This window comes from Filicampus tigris, chromosome 4, assembly GCF_054856515.1.
Source record: "Filicampus tigris isolate MCC_2025a chromosome 4, RoL_Ftig_1.0, whole genome shotgun sequence".
Taxonomy (NCBI): Eukaryota; Metazoa; Chordata; class Actinopteri; order Syngnathiformes; family Syngnathidae; genus Filicampus; species Filicampus tigris.
Window position 1 is genome coordinate 27523236 of NC_141220.1, and position 19804 is coordinate 27543039.

Consider the following 19804-nt stretch of genomic DNA (forward strand, 5'->3'; position numbering starts at 1 on the left):
CTGAGACAACAAAAATGTCACTAGGTTACGTGTAGCGCTTCGCATGTCAAAGAAGAGTGATGCGATCATGTTGCGGTGGTGGCTGCCCAAAGCTCAACTGCGGAAAAGGAAACAAGGACAGCGGGAAAGCGATGCCGACTCAACGTGTGCCACTTTTCCGTCTTTGAGCAAAACTATGCAGACGCTCTCGCCTTTCTTCACTCTGCATTTTTTTTAAATATATACAAACATGTGCTGCCACTTCTTCGAGCAGCCTTAATGGTTTTACCAGGTGCCCTGGCAGCCAGGACGCAATCCAACACTTTTTCCCTTCGGAAGGACTCGGTCAGACAAGGGAGCACTTAAGAATGCCAAAAACTCTGCGGGCCACCTCAAGTGTCCAAAGCTATGCAGCAATGTCCATCCATCAGTTTTTTTTTTTTTTAATGTATATACCATTAATCTCCCTTTGGGTCATGAAGCCCAGTTGACTTGGAGCAAGAGGCAGCATGCGTCCTGGACAGGTCACCAGACAATCACAGTGAACATATAGACAGAGGACCATTCACACCAATGGACAACTTAGAGCACAGGTGTCAAATTCAAGGCCCAGGCCACAGCTGGGCCATTTCTTTTTTGTGACCCTCCAAAGCAAATTGAGTGTGTCTACTTTATTTTTCTCGCTAAATACATTGTGGGTCTTTTCATTTTGGCTGAAAAGCTGTACAAAAACTAGTAATTTTCATACCTGTCAACCCCGAGCTGTACTGAATCTTACAAAAGTCGTAATTTGCCCGTACATATCACCTAAATCCAATACGGTATTTTCTCCACTTGATGACATTTCCTCCTGTGAGCGAAATGACGTTATTGCCACTCCTCATGTTACATTCCACAAAGGGAGAGAACCTGAAACAAGTAGCTGGAATTTAAGTTGCCTTTAAGTATATCTTCAAGTATGTTAGGTCAATTAGTTTATTCCAGAGTCACATGGTACAAGCATTTTTAAAAATTCATTGTTTAGCAATCTTCCTCATTTTTGGAATTATTTTCTACTCTATCTGGTGGGGCACTGTCCCACTTGCCCCGAATGCAAAATTGATCATGATAAATTTTGGCCACCGACTAACACAATAGCAAGCTTTCAGAGACAAGACAAATACAGAACACCATTTTTTTTTTTTTTTTAGCTTTTTTTTATTATTATTATTATTTAAAGCTTCTATGTCCCCTTCCCTTGAATCAAGTGAGGAATGACTCAGCATTTTTTGACATCCTGTAAACTCTCAAGATCAACACATCCACAATAATTTTTCAAGTTTCACCGCAAGCATGAAACTGCGTTTTATTTCCAAGGGGATTTTCACATGCTCAACCTTTTCCGCTTTTTGTTTTCGGTCTTTTTCAGAGGATGCCTGCACATTTTCCTCACACACAAGGACAGATTCAATTGCAAAAGCAGAGAGAAAAATGAGCTTTGCAATAGAAAAAATGGTTAAGATGTAGGAAAATTCGGACTTATGGGAGAAACTGCCAGATAGACATGGTCAAAGAGTATCACAAAAACACATGTAGACGGCAACATGGACCCACAAACGCATCTGTTCACTTTAGGAAGCTGAATCGGTACTTTTGGGAATGTCGTGGTATCAAAACAAGCACACCGGAATGTCAGTCCGACACGGGAAAATCTTCGGTCACGTCACAGAACCATCAAAAGCATTCATACCATGAAAATTGTGTATGGAAAAAATACACAAACAAACTCACGACTTGCAAAAGTCACTTACTTTTTCTTTTCTTTTTTTTCCCATATAAAAAGTGCCATTTTTGGTCACGTGTCCTGTAAAGTTCTTGCTTAGATTCCGTCAGACGTTCTGCCTCTATTTCCCGCTAGCGTTGCAAAAAATGCTAACTTAGTCTATGGGCAGCCCATTATTCCAAACCTTTGCATTGGGGATGTTCGATACCACTTTTTTTCAAACCGATACCAGTATGACTATTCATTCTTTGAGTACTCACTGACACCGAGTTCCGATACCTGTAGTTTTTGATACATAAAATTTCATTTAAGACAATGACAAAGCATTGTGAACAAAACCTTTTGATTCGCCATTGCGTCAAACTGCCACAGTATAGCGCCGAGGAGGACTTATTCGATCAGATTTTCTTTGCCTGAAGCATCAGTGGCTGGTATCAGCAGCCAATATGAGAACCGGATACCTAAAAATAAGGCCGGTACCGGCCTGATATGATACCTGGTATTGGTACTCGCCCATCCCTACTTTGCACCATAATACAACTTCCTCCAAAGTACATTTTCGCTAAACAGTGCACTTTGGTTTCTCTCAATAGTTAGTTAGATGTTTTTTTATTTTGTTTAAAAATGTTGTCAGGTACCAAAAACAATGAATCTGTTGTTGGGAATTTACCCACTGGTTGCTAACCGCAGTGTTCATGTTATCGTCAGCATCCATCAAAAGTTGAGTACAGTACCAAAACTTTTTATCTGTGGTGACTCACCTATTGGCACCAATTGTTGGAGTGCCAGTCACAGTGGTCAGGTACCTAAAGGTTTGGGTTTCCATCATCAATAGTTGATAAATATACCAACACCATTTATATGTACGATAACACTTACCAACACTACAGTTACTATCCCAGTTAACCGTACTGAACTGATTTAGTCCGCTTGATGGAAAATGTGGCTTTAAGGCACTTCAGCAACATATGGATTGGTCACTGCTCCACATCGAGAGTCAAAGTAACAGTAAGGAGATATTCTTGTGGGTTTTTTTTTTTCGTTTAACATGACGACGAAGAGAAGGGGACTGAACCCGTTTGATGGCTTTAGTGAGAACGATCCACTACAGGAACGGCTAAGAATTTAAAACCTACACTTAACGTCATAATACCTTAAATTATGTAAAATAAACAATACGCCGCGACGTCGTGGTCCGTTATGTGATGGGTGCACAGTAAGTGCCGGGAAAACGCAGAGTCCAGAGCGTCCTCGGGTTTGGCACGCGGCGTCTTTAAAGACACTCGTACATGCGCAGCGTGCGCTCCAGTTGCTGCACCACGCGCTGGTAGAAGGCGATCTGCTCCCTGAGGTACGCCTGCATCATGTCCTTAAAGTCCACCTCCCGCTGCCGGTGGAAGTGGCTCATCTCGGCCTGCAGCGCGAAGCCGACCGTCCGGCAGCGCTTCCGAATGCCGTCGGCCTCGTCCTGGTCCATCTTGCCCTCGTCCGTCATCCGCTGGCTCTCCTTCACCTTGGCAAAGGCACCTGAAAAAAAAAAAAAAAAAAAAAGATTTTATTTATGGTTTAATTGCCCAAATTTGAGAGAAGTTCAATCATAATTGATCCACATCATACAAAATCATGACCAAAAAAAATTAGGCCATTGTCTCTGCTGACTTGCTGAAATATGAATGCTACTTTATTGAGCAACTTTCTTCCGCCTGCGCATCCCTCTATGTTTTAGCTTCGTAAATATTTCCCCTTAAAGCCTTAAAGGTCGGTAGATTGTATCCAACTAGGTTGTTGCCACCGGTTAGCTTGCAAGCTAACAAGTCCGCAGCTCTTCTCCACCAGTGGGCAGGCAGCGGCGGGCTCGTCCGTGGCATCACGTCCTCACTTGGGAATTTAAATAACACCGAAGTGTTCGTAAATGGTGGCATCCAAGAAAGATGTATTTTCGAGGTATGGTGCTTGCTAGCTAGCTTACTGCACACAAATTGCTTACATTTCAATGACTGTTGAAGATATAAAAGCCCAACATATATTTCCTGAAAGCTATTGATCTTAAGTTTTTATAGCAAAAATTTCAACACAAAAATCCAGGAAATTAAGGTTTTATTACATATTTCACAAATATTCACGGTTACACGGCATAAATCAAAATGGTATTCCATTTCTTGCCAAAAGCTTTGAAAATTCTATCCGAAATCTGGGTTGAACACGTCAACGACTCATTCTAATCAAACTCTAAGCCTAAATTCATACTAGAGGCAAATGTGACCCAGATCAGATTTTTTAGCCCATACGCGGCCTGTATCACCATTTTTTGTGACAGCTCCTCGAAGTTGTCGGTGAGCATCGTAAACAAACGCTGAAAAAAAGTTCCCCCGTGCCGCTATTGTCTGCCAATAAATGAAAATGTAGCAATAGCCCAATCCATTTTGGCCTGACCTAATAGAAGTAGGATACTAAAAGTAAAATGGTGGAAATACAAATAAAGATGTGCTGCTGTAATTAAATGAATAAAATAAATGGGAAAAAAAAAAAAACATTTAAAGTGATGGAATTGTAAGACATTACTGAGTTGCAGAATTTTTTGGGGTGGAGCCCGCAACCGCCGAAAGCAATCTGTCGCATAATGACGCATTTAAATGTCACATTTAAATGTGGCATTTAAAACTAGGAACAGCACATCCCAAAAAACAGACCCAGACGGAAGGAAATGTCAAATGAGTTTTGTCACAGGTGATATGGCATGACTCCTTCTTGCGACTGCTGTCCAAGTCAGCCCATTGGCTAGCGTGCTGCCTAGCAACATGTTTTAGTCTGTGTCATCGGAATTTGGCTACTTTCTCAAAAATAATCCCTATGAAAACACTTTGAAGGGTGTTATCCTGACATTTGCCTCAAAGTTTGTGATGATGTGAAACACTTGTTAAAAAAAATGTAATTAAAATGAAAGGAAACAGCCACTATGATACAGATGATACAGTTTAGCACTTAGACGAATAAAATGTCTCCTTTTTTAATGCTCGGGGCGGCTGTGCATACAGTAACTCAGTGTACATTGTAGCACAATTAACTGTTGTGAATCCGATCCGTGGAGCAGGGGGCACCAAGCACACGCTACTTTTTGCCTTGCTGCATACCAAACATCTGAGGACAAGTTGTAACCACGTTGGCCCAGACGGCCGTGACGTCACTTTTCCACGGGCACGTCGCCCCCTCGCACTTCCATCTGATTATTCCAGCCTGTCCAAACGGCCGAGCATCAAGGCCAAAAAAACAAAAAAAAAACAACCCAAAACGAAACAGCATGTACTCAAAAAAAACAAAAACAAAACAGGGAATATTTCAGATTTTTAAATCGCCGAAGTCGTTGGCAAGCTGGGACGTGCCCGCAGTCGCCGGGGGAACGACATCTCAAGTCAACGTTGGGAGCCCGGAATTTGAGCAAATTCCTGGCAAGCGTGTGGGAAAGCACGGAGAGAGGCGACTGTGGAGATGACCTACATTCATGCGCTCTCTTTTCCACATGAAGGGAGAATGTGCATCACCACGTAGCGTGGCTGCCGCCATCAAGGAGGCTGCGTGTGTGCGTGTGCGTGTGCGTGGGGAGCAGCGTTAGAATGGTTTGGCATTTTTCATAATAGTTTGTTTTTAAACTCGTTTTGATTTTGATTTTTTTTAATTCACTTCATTTCAATTCGGTTTCACAGTAGTCATGTTAGTTTTTGTTTGTTTACATTTTCTTGAAAATACTTTGTTTTTGTTTTGTTTTTATTAGTTTTAGGATTAGCTTTTTTTACCTATGGAGTATTTATCAAGTGCAAAATTAAAAAAAAAAAAAAAAAAGATCACTACGTATTGTGCAATAAAGTAAAGAAAATTCAAAATATCAAACGACTGTTCCACCTTCCTCCATCTCTGCGGCTGTACAGTAATACTGAAATAAATACATTTAGAATAAACCCGGAAAATTGACGGATGAAATTAATTGACAGAGACAAAAACAAATGACAAAGTCTCCGTATAGCTGCAGCAGTCAATTTTCTCACAACCCATGATCTTAGTTTTGCTGCAGAGGTCGATTTTGTCCACAATCTCCTCTTGGATGAAATATGTCTTCTTACCAAAAAGTAAACAACAAGAGACCCTTGTTCTCCTCCGTTGCTGTTGTTTGTCTCATTCCTACTGATGCGGTCAAGCCATCGAGGTTTTGCAAGTTCACCGTAGTGCTAATCCCAAGTGGAGAACTCAACCGACAACAAAGACGGGCAAAATTAACCCAAAACAAAGTAGAGTAAAGAGTTGAGCTGCGACATTTTGATAGCGTGCAGTAGAAAATTAGAAATGGGACCGGGCAAAAACTGAACTGATGACTTTTTCTGACATGAGTACCTTTCAGTGGCTATATCACTAAAGGTAAAACTTGCAAGAATGACTCATTATGTTTTATTTTGAAGCAGTTTTTTCCAGATTTCTCGAAAACTCCTAACCACGCAGTGAGACCACTTGCTTTGAGATAAGGCCACCTGCTTGGTTTAGCTCACGCAGCGGACTAGATGTTTGATGGCAGTCGTGTGACATCTTAATGAATTTGTGGCGGCTAGCTAGTCTGGGAGGGATTAGGAAAGGGGAGGGGGGGGGGTGCAGGCTGGTTGTCTGAATGTCGGCGAAGCGTACGGGCCGAGCTTTACAGGCTGGTACAGTCACGCATGCGCACAGCCAGCAAATGGAAGAAGAAGAAGAATGAGGACGGTCAGATTAACTGTGACCACAATCCTGCGGGCGGCTGAACTCTGGCGTCTGCTCAATTTTCTTTTCCCACAAGCCTCAGAGGGCAGGAGGAATTCTGGGAGACAGCGCAACTCGCTCTCGTCATTTTTAAGCATCAGGTTAATACAAATGTTAGTTTGCGAGAAGGGTTGCTTGTGTTTACTGAGACGGATTCGAATATATGGCCAGTGGGAGGGGTCCTGACATGTCATCATGGGACTATTATTAGTTTCGGCTGTTGTTGTGCCCATTGTTTTCTCGTCCCTCCCGCAGTCACTCAACCCCTCTATCCTGTTTTCTTTATTTCCTTTCTATTCTTTTTTTCTTCTACTCGGTCCCTCCATCTCAGGAAAAACTAGTGTAACTTTTTGTACATTTATTGAGGTGCATGTTTAATATGAATGATGTGAAGTGAAAGGACAGCTTGATGATTTGACAGATGACGGAAGGGACAAAGTAAAAAAATAAAATAAAATAATGATAACGATAATAATAGAATGGGAATGAAATTCCCGAGAGATGCACGAGAGACTCAAAAGTGTTCCACACACTCAAAATGTTTGCAGCAGCCAATATTGCACAATTTATCTTTTAAATCCGAGGCACTGTTACGGAACACTGAGACAAAATAGTTGTAATTCTTGTGCTTTTTTCCCCCCCCTCTCAAAGCCTCAAAAAGGAAAACAGAAAGAGCCTCTCTCATCTCAGCACTGATCTCAAAGGGAAGTACAAATTATCGCAGCTGCTACGAAATCCATCTTTGGGTCATGTTTGGCCTCGCATGTAAAATTGTATTCATAATCAAAAAATTGAATTGCGTCGGAAGAAATTCTTTGAGATATTCAGCGGCCGTCGGGATGGGATTTGCAAAGCTGACCTCCCAGGGGTTGGCGACCAAACAAACCTTGTGTCATTTGAAAATCACATTAAAGTCGGCGACAAGCATCTAAATGTGTAATGGACACGGACATCTCATCTGAGGAAGGGTGTCGCCATGCCAACTGCAAGTATCAGAGCCACGTTGTCATGATGACTATGGCAAAAAGTAGCCTAAAAATCATCAACTACACCAAGGATTAAGAATTTTTCTTTTTATTCTAACATTTCGCTAATTTCCATTAGCTCGCCTATGGTGTTTCACATTATGTGTTAGCATTAAGATAGACATCTTTTGTTATTATATTGTTTGGTTGAACAATTTGTTTTTTAAATATATGTCCTTTGATTTTCTTTTGTTTTATGTGCCAGTTTCACAGTAAACTTGGGAGTGACACACAAAGCAAGCACGCTTCGCCTCTATTTGCAGAAGGGGTCGATGGTCTCCAATTTCTTGACAGCATGAGACAACACATTAAAAATGTGTTTTAATCAGTTTAAATGTGTTTAAGGTGTGTTTGGAGGGGGTCTCTCTATATCACAGTGGGTCTGGACGGTATCCCCCACGATAAATTGGGGTTCACTGTATTACATTTATATTTATGAGCATTTGTGGGTATGATGTGTATAATCTTTAAAGCGGAAGTCAACCCAAAAATGTACTTTACAGTAATATGTTCTATGTGCCTCCGCTAGTGAAAACAGGGCATTGTGTTTCATATTGAGTTTGTGGAATATGAGTTAAGCAGCAAAATCCACCCGCTTTTAGCCATCTCAAGGGTCGGCCAATCATGGCTCACTTGTTTTCTGAAGCTGAGCCGTGATTGGTTGTTACCTGAGCCCGAGCAACTGTGATGTCATTTTCAGTCGACAGCAAGTGACAAAATGGCCGCCCCCTGAAATGCCCAGTGATGGGTGGATTTTGGTGTTTAACTGATACTCCACAAACACAATATTAAACATATTTTTGTAAAGACATATTTTGGGTTGATTTACTTTTAGCTTGTACCGTGCAGGACATAGATTGACTCCCACTGTACTGTAAAGAAACACAAGATAGAACGCTGACTGAAGCAAAGATATTTTATATTTCACACATGCCAACAAAGCGATGTGCTCCCTGCACGGGATGCCAAACAGCCGACTGATCCAAACATAAACAAATACAGATGCTCTCAATTGCTACTTTCCACGTGTTCCTGACTCAGCCAGCCTTTTCTACAGACATCAGCAAATTCAGCCAACCTTCTTCAATAAAGGCTCATCCAGTTCACATGCCACGCTCCAAATTTGGACCCGTGTTTTTCCTTAAAAGTAGGGGTGGGGAGCCTGGGGTCATAAACGGCCTGTGAAAGCACTTGATCTGGCCTCCCATGAAATTAAAATAAAACAAAAACAACTACCAGTAATATACCCGGTGCAAATTAGGTGGTGACCAGGTGAATTTACCTGGGACAGTGATTCACAAAGAGCACCTTTATATAAGCCGCATGCTTCAAAACCTAGGGAAAAAGTAGCAGTTTATAGTCTGGAAAATACGAAAAATAGTCATTTATCGAAGTGGATAAAGAATGTATGCCTGTGAGAATGTCCTGTCTGCATGTGTTTCTTCTGCTTGTGTTCAAATACTAGTTGCTTTAATGTTTATAATTACCACAACACCAATTCTAATTTTGCTAGCCCTTCTATGACGTTTGTACTGTGTTAGCATTAAGCTAGCAGACGTTTTCAAATGACAAAAGTTCTGTGGTTGTTTTAAATACACAATGTGTCATTCTCTTTGTTGTGTGTTTAGCTTAATAGCAAACTTCAATTGGGGGTAGCAATAAACAGCTTGAAGCAAGCACTTAGTAAACAATTCTTCAAAAATGAGGTGTGAAATGATCTGTGAAAGGTCTGCTTGTTGTAAAGTCCACTACCACCTTGCACCTGGCACTGACACAACGCAAGTAATTGTTTGCAACGTAGGACAAAAAAAAATAGGATAGACAATTTAATCTGACCTCTAAAAACTGTTAAATAAGGTTACTCCTAAATTGAGGGACCACTGTAATATAATTCATGAATGTTTTAAGAATAGTATTACCGGGTAATCATCATAATAATAATCTGACTTTTCCACATCAGGTAATTGCTATTATCATTATTATCAGTTAAAACATGCTTCTGAACATGACAGACGTCGACTTCCTCAAACATCCATGGTAAGATTTTTTTATTAAGTGAAAATGGTTCTTGCTTTAACTTAGGTAGGCTGAAAAGAAAATATCGACGATGACTAAACAAAGCCATTTCAAGAGGGTCAACGCACCCTGTCCTCCTGACCACCTGTTGTTACACATCAATCAAAATCAACAGGGTTCTTTCTTTGATACGAACAACCATGCCTACATGACTGATAATGTTTTCTTTCTACTTAAGGGAGTATAAAAAGCGGCAGGAACCAACAAACTGCCTACTTTTAAAATATGAACTGAACATAAATCACTGCTGCTGCGATTGCCAGAACCGGGCGCAGTCTGAGCCAAATGCTGTTTTCCACTTAAATTAATTAAATAGCAAGGGTGTGGGGGCTGATCGTATTCACTGAAATAAAAGCCAGCAGCATAATAATGGCTGCAGCGAGCATGGTGGACATGGACTAAAAAAAAGTAATTTACACTACTTTTCCAGCTTGCATTGTCGTTCCCTTAAAGTGTTCTGATTTAGTGATTTCAACCAAAGTGTCAGCTGGATGTTTTATGCTGTGGTCGCCCACATGGATGCCGTGACTCACTTCCTGTTACTGTCCGCCATCTCTCAGCCAAACAGGCCACGCCATTGCAAACATGGCGCCTGAAGGCCAGCGGGTTCCTGCTCTGGTGTCACAGGAAAAAAAATCATAGTGTTCTTCCTTGGACCTGGAGCAATCCCAAAAAGGTTTTAATTATGTATTGCAACAGGTAGAGTGCACTGACAAAGACTCTAAAACGACCATAACTCCCAAACCCCTTTGCAAACCTACTTGGGTCATGCGGTCTTTGGAATCAATATGGTTCAAATCAATCTATGTCTGTAATATTAATCCTGAAAATATGACAAGTGCTTGAGGACGACCAGCAACACAAGCTATCAATGTTAGCTCACTTAATATTGCCTGCCACCGCTGGTTCGAACGTATTGTGATGCCGCCGCGGGTGATCAAGGATAGACTTTAAATTCCACAACAAAACAAAAGAAGCACATAACAGTCACATTTATAGATAAGATACTATCAGCAACACTTACTCAACACGCAGACCGACTAACCAGAGCTAACGACAGCCAACTCCATTCGCTGGCGCACACGTCACTCACCAGTCCAGGTCCTGCCTTTTAAAAGGCACAAACACTCAAAAGTCACAGTCACTGGTGTTGAATGTGAGAAAGGCGACCCCAAATGGACAACAATTTAAAAAGTCTGACATCCATTTTTATCCGATTACTCGATAAATTGATGGGACAAGCAACGTGGTAATGTTGAAACAAAAGTGCAAAGTCACAGTGGCTTACGATAATATTACAACAGTCTTACAAACGAACGTTCTGCCATTTTTTGCAAACCACAGCTTTATGGGATCACTGGTGGACTGGATCTGAGTCAAACGAGAGACAACAACAATAGACACACTGTTTGACTACAGACTTGTATTTTTACGCAACTACTGGGATTGTTTGCACTAATACTGGTCTCAGATTACGATAAGACAAACCTATTCCTTATCACATAAAGGCTTTTTGCACTCTAGTGCCCCAAGGGTATTTGGCTATGGTGAGGGAGGGCGATACAAAGAGTTCTGGGAGACATCTGTGGTCTCGCTTGGTGTGAATCAGCAGTGCAGTGGGCCAGCATGCGCAACAATGCCGCAGCATGTGGACGGACAGTTCGTGTGAAGACGACAGGGCCTCGCCTGGGCCCAGATTTATAAGTAAGCAAACAGTGCCGGGACAAAAAAAGAAAGAAAGAAAAAAAAAAAAAGCATTTGCTTTCCAAAGTTGCCAAAGTGGATAGCGCCACAAATAAGCACAACAACAAAAGACACAAAAGTTTTTCAAGCAAGGCTATCGCTCACAAATCTTATTGACTACAAGTTGGTTCTTATTTTACTGCTTGTCCTATTAATGAAATAATTGGATGCATCCGACGGGTCGGTCCTGTGACACACCACCACTACTGAACTTTTGATTATCGAAATGTAAACCTTTAGGTACCGCACTGTTCCGGTTTAAAACCCAATGGAAGTGTCTCGAAAAGTGATACATCACAGATCCGTTATTGGTGCCCGTTGTACTTTTTGATGAGCTAGACAAAAACCTAGCCTGAAATGGCATGACTCCTTCTTATGGCTGGTTACAAGTCAGCCTTTAAATCCGGGGTCTTCAATCCTGTTCCTCCAAGGTCACAGTCCTACCTGTTTTCCATCTCTCCCTGTTGAAGCAAACCTGATAGAAAATGATCAGATAATCAACAAGGTCTGCAGAAGCTGGATAACAATCCTGATCATTTGAATCAGGTGCGTTGCAGCAGTGAGAGACAGAAAACAGGCAGGACAGCGGCCCTCGAGGAACAGGACTGAAGACACCTGCTTTAGATCATTCAGAGGCTCCCAAATGTCATTGTGGAATCTATGTCATATCGTTATAATTGTTTCTGGCATTTCAAAAATGTTGACACAATTTGTCTACGCCTCATCGTCAAGGTTACGCACAGTAATGCTGGGTTTCACCTGCCTTTCATATGAGGTATTTAAAAGGCGCAAAATCGGCCAGCGCAATTCGTTTTAGGATTGATGAGTCATGTTGCATGTGCTAAATTAACCTTTTTGCATCTAGTATTCTCCAAAGGGGTTAAATCCAGGTCCTGTAAGTAGAAACCACTCAGGGAGCTCATTTACCTGCCGGTTGAGTAGAGGCACCTGTGGCTAAAGCCAAACTGTGGCAGAGTTTTTACTTTCTGGACCTGGATTTGACACCTCTGCTATCAGAATGTGCAGAATGAACTGCGGGTCAATTCTTCCCGACTGACAGACACAATCCTGGATGCACCAGGTTAGTCAGATCAACTTTCACATAAGATGGACAAGAGAGGCATGTGGTTTTGAATGTATTGCCATAAAGTGGACCACTAACTTCTCCGAGTCCAGATGAAAAAGTTTTGCAGGCATGCTTTCAAGCCCCCCAGTGGAGCTAACGGGTTCTGCAACCTTCACTGCTGAACTCTGGTATGCTTTTATCCCACTATCAGCAACAACCAAAGCCAGGAGGAGGGCAATTAAGACAAGTCTTTTCTAATCCGAACAATATTTTAACATGGCGTCGCTGTAAATAACTCCGGTGTGTGGGATCTTAAAACAATTAGGAATGGGACATTTTGGGCTTGGTCCACTGTAGCGCTGTACTGTCAAATATTTGCTCTGTGGAGATTTGGTTCGGGGAAACACTGTGGTCGCCGTGGATACGGTAATGACAGGAACTGATGGTGAGCCGGAGCCACCCACTCAGCAGTCTTGTGTTTTGTTAAAAAAAAAAACGAGCAACGTTCCAGTGAGTAAGGTTGGTTCCACAGTTGATCGTCAAGACTGTAAAGTCCAAAATAATCCTTTTTTAGCCACCTTAGCTACCTTTAGTCTTCAAAACAGCAGTTTTTCAATGTCATATTGGACATATGTATCGCTGCAAACAACAGACATGATTCAACTGTTAAGAAATTGCTTCTCTGCTTTATCAATCTAATTTAAAACCAAATGCAGAGATTTTTGGGGAAAATAAACTCAAAAGCAACCCTCAGTGGTGGTTTCACCCTTGTTAGGAACCCAAAGCCAGAGTGCCAAAACTGTATTCTGGAGCCCTACTAAACTGGTGATGATGGAAACCTTTGGCACCCTATCCCTGCAGTTAGTAACCAAACCAGATACAGTGCCAAAAAGTGGTATGAAAAAGATTAGCTTTGCTAATCCAGTAACTGGAATACTTCATTTACAAAAAAGGTTGAAGCAAAATCTCTGCCAGTTAGCTTCGCAAGGGATCATTTTTCCTCAAGGACTAATTTTTACTGAAGACGCACAGCCTCGCACGCTCCACAAAGACAGATAATGACCAGTTTGGGATTATTTCTGATTAAATACAATGCTAAAGATGCATAAAACAGGTACACCATAACAGCATGTCTACAATCATCAACAACACAAGGTAACGTACCGATATTCCATATAGCCCATCATCGCTAGTTACAACGTGGATTTTCCATCGTTTTATTGAACACACGGTAAAAAAAAAACCAAAAAAAATGTAATGAGCACATTCATACACAAGCTTCCAATGGGCACAACTCACGCCGAGTAATTCAACCCACTGGCTGTGGCTAACGTCTCAGCCCGTTAACAGCCAGCTAACTCATTATTTATTATTTTGGTACCATATTCAACTTTTAATAGACGTTGATGGTAAACCAAACTTTCTGGTACCATAGCCATACATTTTTATGTTTTGAAGATCCTCAACAACGGGTGTTAGGAAGTTATCTTCTTTTGTACATTGCACCAAAGGGAAGAGTTTTTATTCTGTCTTTGCATTTGATATTAACAGTGCTTTTGTTACACTTAGTTATAAATGTTAAAATGTTGCCTGTGCAGGCAGGCAGTTTAGAAAGGTTTTATGATGGCGACAGTTTAATTTATAATTGCAATATTTCCTTCTGGAAAAATTGTTTCCAATAAGTGAGCCCTGGCGGTTTTGCTGTACCATTGTAGGTAGTTTTCCTCATGAGGTCGGGTTCTGTTGTCATTCAGGCGAGGAAGGACCTCTTACATAACAAGGAGATCTCATCCCCCTGATAGCTCCACCAAGGGGCGGATCCGTTTCATCCATCTTTGTGTTATGTTATGGAAACTTTCAAGAGTTCCTTATGTCTGGAAGTCCACTGTGCAAAAGCCGAATTTGATCGTCACGGCGCATCGCCGAGGCCATTATGATTCACCATCTCGTTGACAATACTAGATGGCATCACAGACGGTGTCACAATGCGTTCTGGGCGCGAGATGCTACAACAAAGGAGCGAGTGTGATACGACGGGGCGGCGGCGATCACATCTGCACAAACAAAAAAACCTCACGCGGCCCGTCATTCTGGAACAATGTGGTGCAATTAGCCCTCGCAATCCAATCCCGGCTCCTGCGCCAACTTCAGAGGGATGGAGGAGAAGAAGCAGATGGAAAGTAGAATGAGTAGAGTTGCAAAATTCCAGGAATTTTTGAGGATGGAAACTTTGCGTTTTTTAATGGGGGAAAAACAGGATTTTTTTTAATTCAAGGTTGTCTCTTCATAGGGGACTGGAATATACAGTGGTTTCTGGAGGTACAAGTTCAATTTGTCCTGTGACCATGCTGGTAACTCAAAACAGTTGTATGTCAAATCATCTTTCCCCAGTGAAATTAAAATGGAAATGTCATTAATCGTTTTCAGCCCACCCCCCCAAAAAATTAACATTTTTTGTAATGTGTTTTTATGAGGAAAATAGCATTCTATAATACTGTAATTAAAAAAAACGTACATAACGTAATCAAATAGAATGTAAACAATTAAACTAAACATAATTTTGATATTTTTGACCTCAATTCAATGGACATTTTGCTGCTCCTTCAGTTGTGCAAGCCTTGGCCACTTGGGGTAGTATAATACAGACATAGCGACAGACGCAAAGAATAATTTCATATATTTGTTATATTGTCTACATGTTTCGCTCCAATGTTTGTGTTCAAATATCCATCGCTTTAAAAGGTTAGAATACCGTGAAACTGAACCTATTTGTTAGCCCTATTTGTGCCATTTTCCTGTGTTTGCTAACATAAAGCTAAACGGACAGGTGTAAAGCAAATATTAGTGGTTTAATCCCCAATCAGTGCCCCCATACCCCCCATTGCCGAACCAAAACCTGGACAATATTGGTTGATCAATACAATTTAAAACTTGAGGAAGTATTCAGGTTGTTTTTCAAAATATATAACTTTGCCTGCTAAAAGACAAAACTAATTGTTCCTATTTATGCTTGAATATGTCATCAAAATTCACCACGTTAACTTCCCATGGAAACGTACCGGAAATTTTCCCCCTACTTGAAACACTAAGAATGAGACGGAAAAATAAGATGAAGTCAAAGCCAATCTGAGCGTGCACGGCGCACGCCTCAGCTCTGACATAACCTGGAAGCTTCCTGCTCCCGAGAGACGTCCGAAACCAAGAACACATGGCTCACGCACACACGACGGCGCAAATCTTGTGAGACAAATAACAATCCCTGCATACCAAGGTACAAGAAGACATCCAGGAACACTTGTTGACATCCAACCAACCACATTCTACAGATAAACAAGCATTCACACGCACGTACACGCCTATGGACAAAGTAGAGAAGGGGTGTCCAAGATATGGCACGGAGAGAATTTGCGGCCCACCGTCCATTGTTAAAAGTATAAGGAAAATATCAATTGATAAAAAACAAAAGAATGATGTTTTATAAACATTTTTTTTTCCAATCGGATCAATATGTTGAGTACCAAAATGGAGCAAGACAATATGGTGGCATGTTGGGTTTGCTCCTGGGTGAATGACAGCGGAGCAGACGCTTTTTGCCGACTGACACGTGAAACACCCAGGGACCTTTTTTTTTTTTTTCAGCCTTGAGTTTGACATATACTAGAGAGAGGGTGGGGGGTGTCGAAGAGCCCATCTGCCATTCATAATCAAAAATCTACCATTAATGCTCATGGTTCCGATTATAAGACTCAAGCCAGGTCCCAATTTAGGGACTTCTTCCCAGGCACTCCCAAAGGCTGTCTTAACTGTTGCTGAATAGTTCGAGCTTGGTTGTCCATGTGTACGTTTTGCCTGTATCTCATGGAGGACTCAGGAATTTCCTCGTCCACCCTCGGGGGGGTCGATACACTTTGGAGGACCCTACCTACACATTCAACGAAGCAGACATGTTGTTTACAAGAGCCACATAAACCGAAGCGACAAAATGGCCGCCCCCTGAGATGGCCAAAACCAGGTGTATTTTACTGCTTAACTGATATTCCACAAACGCAGTATTAATCAAAACGGCATGTTTCGACAAGTGAAGGCGCTTAGAACATATTATTGCAAAGAATTTTGGGGGGTTGACCTCATCTTTAAAGATATACATCCGAACAGAGAGAAGTTCTGTTTGTCGCGGAGGGGCTAAGTTTAAAACCATTGCAAGCACGGAGAGAACATGCAAACCCCCAAGATTGAAACCAAGAACTGAACCTAGAACCTCAGAATTGTGAGACAAACATCAGAATTGTGACAAATGCTTCAGGCAAAGGATGGATTGTGACGTCATAAACTTGAATTACCTTTTTGTAGATGAATAATGTCTGGGAAGTTGGCAAGCAGGCCTTGGTAGAGCGACAGCGTGTCCAGCATATGGAAGAGGTCATACTTGGGCTGCTCGGCGAACAGCTCGCCGATGTTCTCGTAGGTGCGGCCAGTGTGGGAGATGGCGTTGTTGAGGGCCTCGGAGCTGTGCGGAGGGTCCAGCATGAACGACTGGCTGATGGACTGGAACGAATTGCCCAGTCGTTGGAACTCCTTCCTGAAGCCGCCCAGGTGCTTGCGAACCAGCTCCGAGGCAACATGAGTGAGCTGCATGACGCTGTCGTCCATCTTCTTGGCGAAGTTCTTGAAGGTGTCAACCCGTTCTTCCACGTCTTGAAGGTCCTGGTGCTCGTTGGGGATCTGAAGGGTCAGCATGAAGTGAGCGCCCACCATCTCGTCCTTCTCGGCCCGCCTCTTGCCCAGCTTCCATTGCTTGTCGTCGGCGCACATCAGGAAGTGCTCAAAGCCTTCATACTGGGAGAGCACCGGGTGGCTGGTCATATGGTTCATCCACAGGATCAGTCGCCGCTTGCGCTTCTCGATGAAGTCCTCCTCGAAGCGCCCCGTGGCTTGCTTCTCTGGCAGGTGAGGCACCGAGATCACAGTGAACTTGTGCAATAGGCGGTTGTAGAGCCAGTCAAAGTGCTTGTAGCGCCTGTAAACAGGCCGACCCGTATGGCTCGGCGTCACACGGTACGAAATATACGTCTTGATGCCTTTAAACTTGGTCTGCTTGGTGGGGTCTTCGATGGAGCAGGAGAAAGGCTGCGGGCTCTCCTTCCACCTGGGCCCCTGGGGGTTCATCTCGATAGTGTAGGATTCAGCTATCTTGGCCATCATGGGCACATCACCCAACACAAATGCTTCCACGCCGGAACGGACAAAACTGGAGAAGCGGTTCAAATTGCGCCCCACCATGCTGCCTTTCCTGCCACTGGAGATGCTGTCCTGCCTCTCCATGGGCGGCTTGGCCCGGTAGTGCACGTTGGGGTTGTTGGATGGCGGGCTCTGATGTGAGTGACCATTGGCCCCAGGGCTCTGGCCAATATCGGCGTCCTCCACCACGGTGGACCTGTCGTCCCAGTCGTCCCAGTCGTCATCATCGTCAATATCGTAGTAAGTCGGTTGCGTGTTGAGGGTGGTGTTCGGAGTGGAGGGCAGGAAAGAGGAGTCATTCCCCAAAGAACCTGCGGGGCTGATGGAGCAGTCGGTCACGTTGGAGTTGGACCGCGTGCGAATGACTTCCACGTAGGACGCCGGGAAGAGACCCCGCTCCCCTCGGCTGTTCTCTCCTTGGAACCACCCGTCCACTGAGTTCTCATCAAAGATGATCAGCTCCTCGTTCTCCTGGATGCTAATTTCCTCTTTGTTTTCACTTTGGAAAGTGTAGAGGGCTTTGGCTTTCACCGACATCTTGACTTACAGTTACAGTTGAGATACAGTTACAAAACAATAATAATAATAATAATAATACAAAATAATCTACATGCACATGGTGCCTAGCAGTTGTATTGGAAACATCTAGGACACTTTAATTAATATTTCAACTCATCTCACATGACATGTATCAGGTGTGCGACAGCACCGTCAGTCAAAAACTGTTTAGTATGCCCGATTTAATGACTATGCTTGACTTAGTACTATGTCTGACTTGCACTGCAATGCTTATGAGAATGTTACTAGCCCATTGATGCAAACAATCTTTAGTCTAAGTCATTTGCATGCACCTAAATGCCCACGTTAATGCACGGATTTCTACTTCCCTGTAACGAACAAGTCAGTTTAAAAACCGGTTTCACCAACCAGCTCCTGCAACGAAGCTTTTAATAATCCAAAAAGCGGACCGGAACTTCTCGTTTTTCCCCCACTTCTCGCACTTTCGTCACATTACGGATCCTGGAAACGGTCCCGGATGCAAATAATTCCAAGCGAAAAGTGCACTTTTGTTGATAGCGATGGTATCCGTGTGCATGGTGAGGCGGCAGCTCCAATTTCCCGTCCTTCCTTCCTTCAGAGACAAACTTGCTCCTTGAGTATCGTAAGCAGGTTGCTGCGCATCTTCGCTCGATGCTTTTAAAAATCACAACAGCATTCTGCAGACCACCCCACTTTAGTCGAGCCGGTATTGTTTCTGTGGCTCTACTTCCTCACAGCCCCGACACAAAGTAACTCTTTCCATGACGTTTGACTGAGACAATTGGAGGCGAGATCGCTTGTTCTCTTGCAAGGAGCCTTTCCCTGAGAGAGGAGGAAGCTATGGCTCAATGACGCTCTCTAGGTGGACGCATGAAGTCATTGCAACAACACAGAGTAAAGGATGACGTCCATTTACTGTGGTTTCGATTTTTTAAATATTTTTTTTAAGATATGAAAAACAAATGGCCTATGTGTGCCCTGCGATTGGCTGGCGATCAGTTCAGGGTGTACCCCGCCTAAATAAAGTTACAAATGTCAAATGTATTTCCCCATCTAAAATGTCAAATTAAGTAATTTAAAACGATCAATTCCAACAATTAGAAATGTCAAGTCAAAAAAATAAAACCAACTTAGCAAATACCAATAAAGTACAATTTCTTATTCCACTATTTTACTAAGTTCAAATCAAACAATTAAAAAATGGCAACCCCCCTAAAAAAATGTCATGGTAAATTAAGCAGTTACTATGTCAAATAAAACAATGACAAATGGTATGAAATATAATTAAAACATAACAAAACATAAACACATAAATATACATAAAAAAAGAAATCATAACACAATAAAATTCGGTACTTTACATTTTTGAGAAATAAGCATTAATATAATAAAGGTGATATTTAAAAAAAAATCACACAATGACTTGAGTTATCGCTTTCACTTTTATACAGTTACGGTCAAAACTATTGCCCCCTTCATTAAAAAAAATATTCATTAATGTAAATTGAATTAAACTTATTTTACTGAATACATTTCTGTAGGAGAAAGTTAAATCAATATAAAAAATATTTAATCTAATTTTTTTTTTTTTAAAGC

General features: G+C 42.2%; 1 protein-coding gene across 1 annotated transcript; it reads right to left on the bottom strand.

Annotated features, from left to right (window-relative positions):
- Nucleotides 1-1286: 1286 nt before the first annotated feature.
- Nucleotides 1287-19050, bottom strand: snx33 (sorting nexin 33). Its single transcript, XM_086028792.1, has 2 exons — nucleotides 16771-19050; nucleotides 1287-3268 (listed from the first exon to the last, which is right to left on the bottom strand). Exons 1-2 carry the CDS (start codon nucleotides 18203-18205, stop codon nucleotides 3015-3017), a joined length of 1689 nt encoding a protein of 562 aa, XP_085884918.1. The 5' UTR covers nucleotides 18206-19050; the 3' UTR covers nucleotides 1287-3014.
- Nucleotides 19051-19804: the final 754 nt, after the last annotated feature.

Coding starts and splice junctions, on each gene's coding strand:
- snx33 (XM_086028792.1), bottom strand. CDS start 18,205: ATGTCGGTGAAAGCCAAAGCCCTCTACACTTTCCAAAGTGAAAACAAA. Junction 3,269..16,770: donor CATTATTCATCTACAAAAAG/GTAATTCAAGTT, acceptor TTTTTTTTTCAG/GTGCCTTTGCCAAGGTGAAG.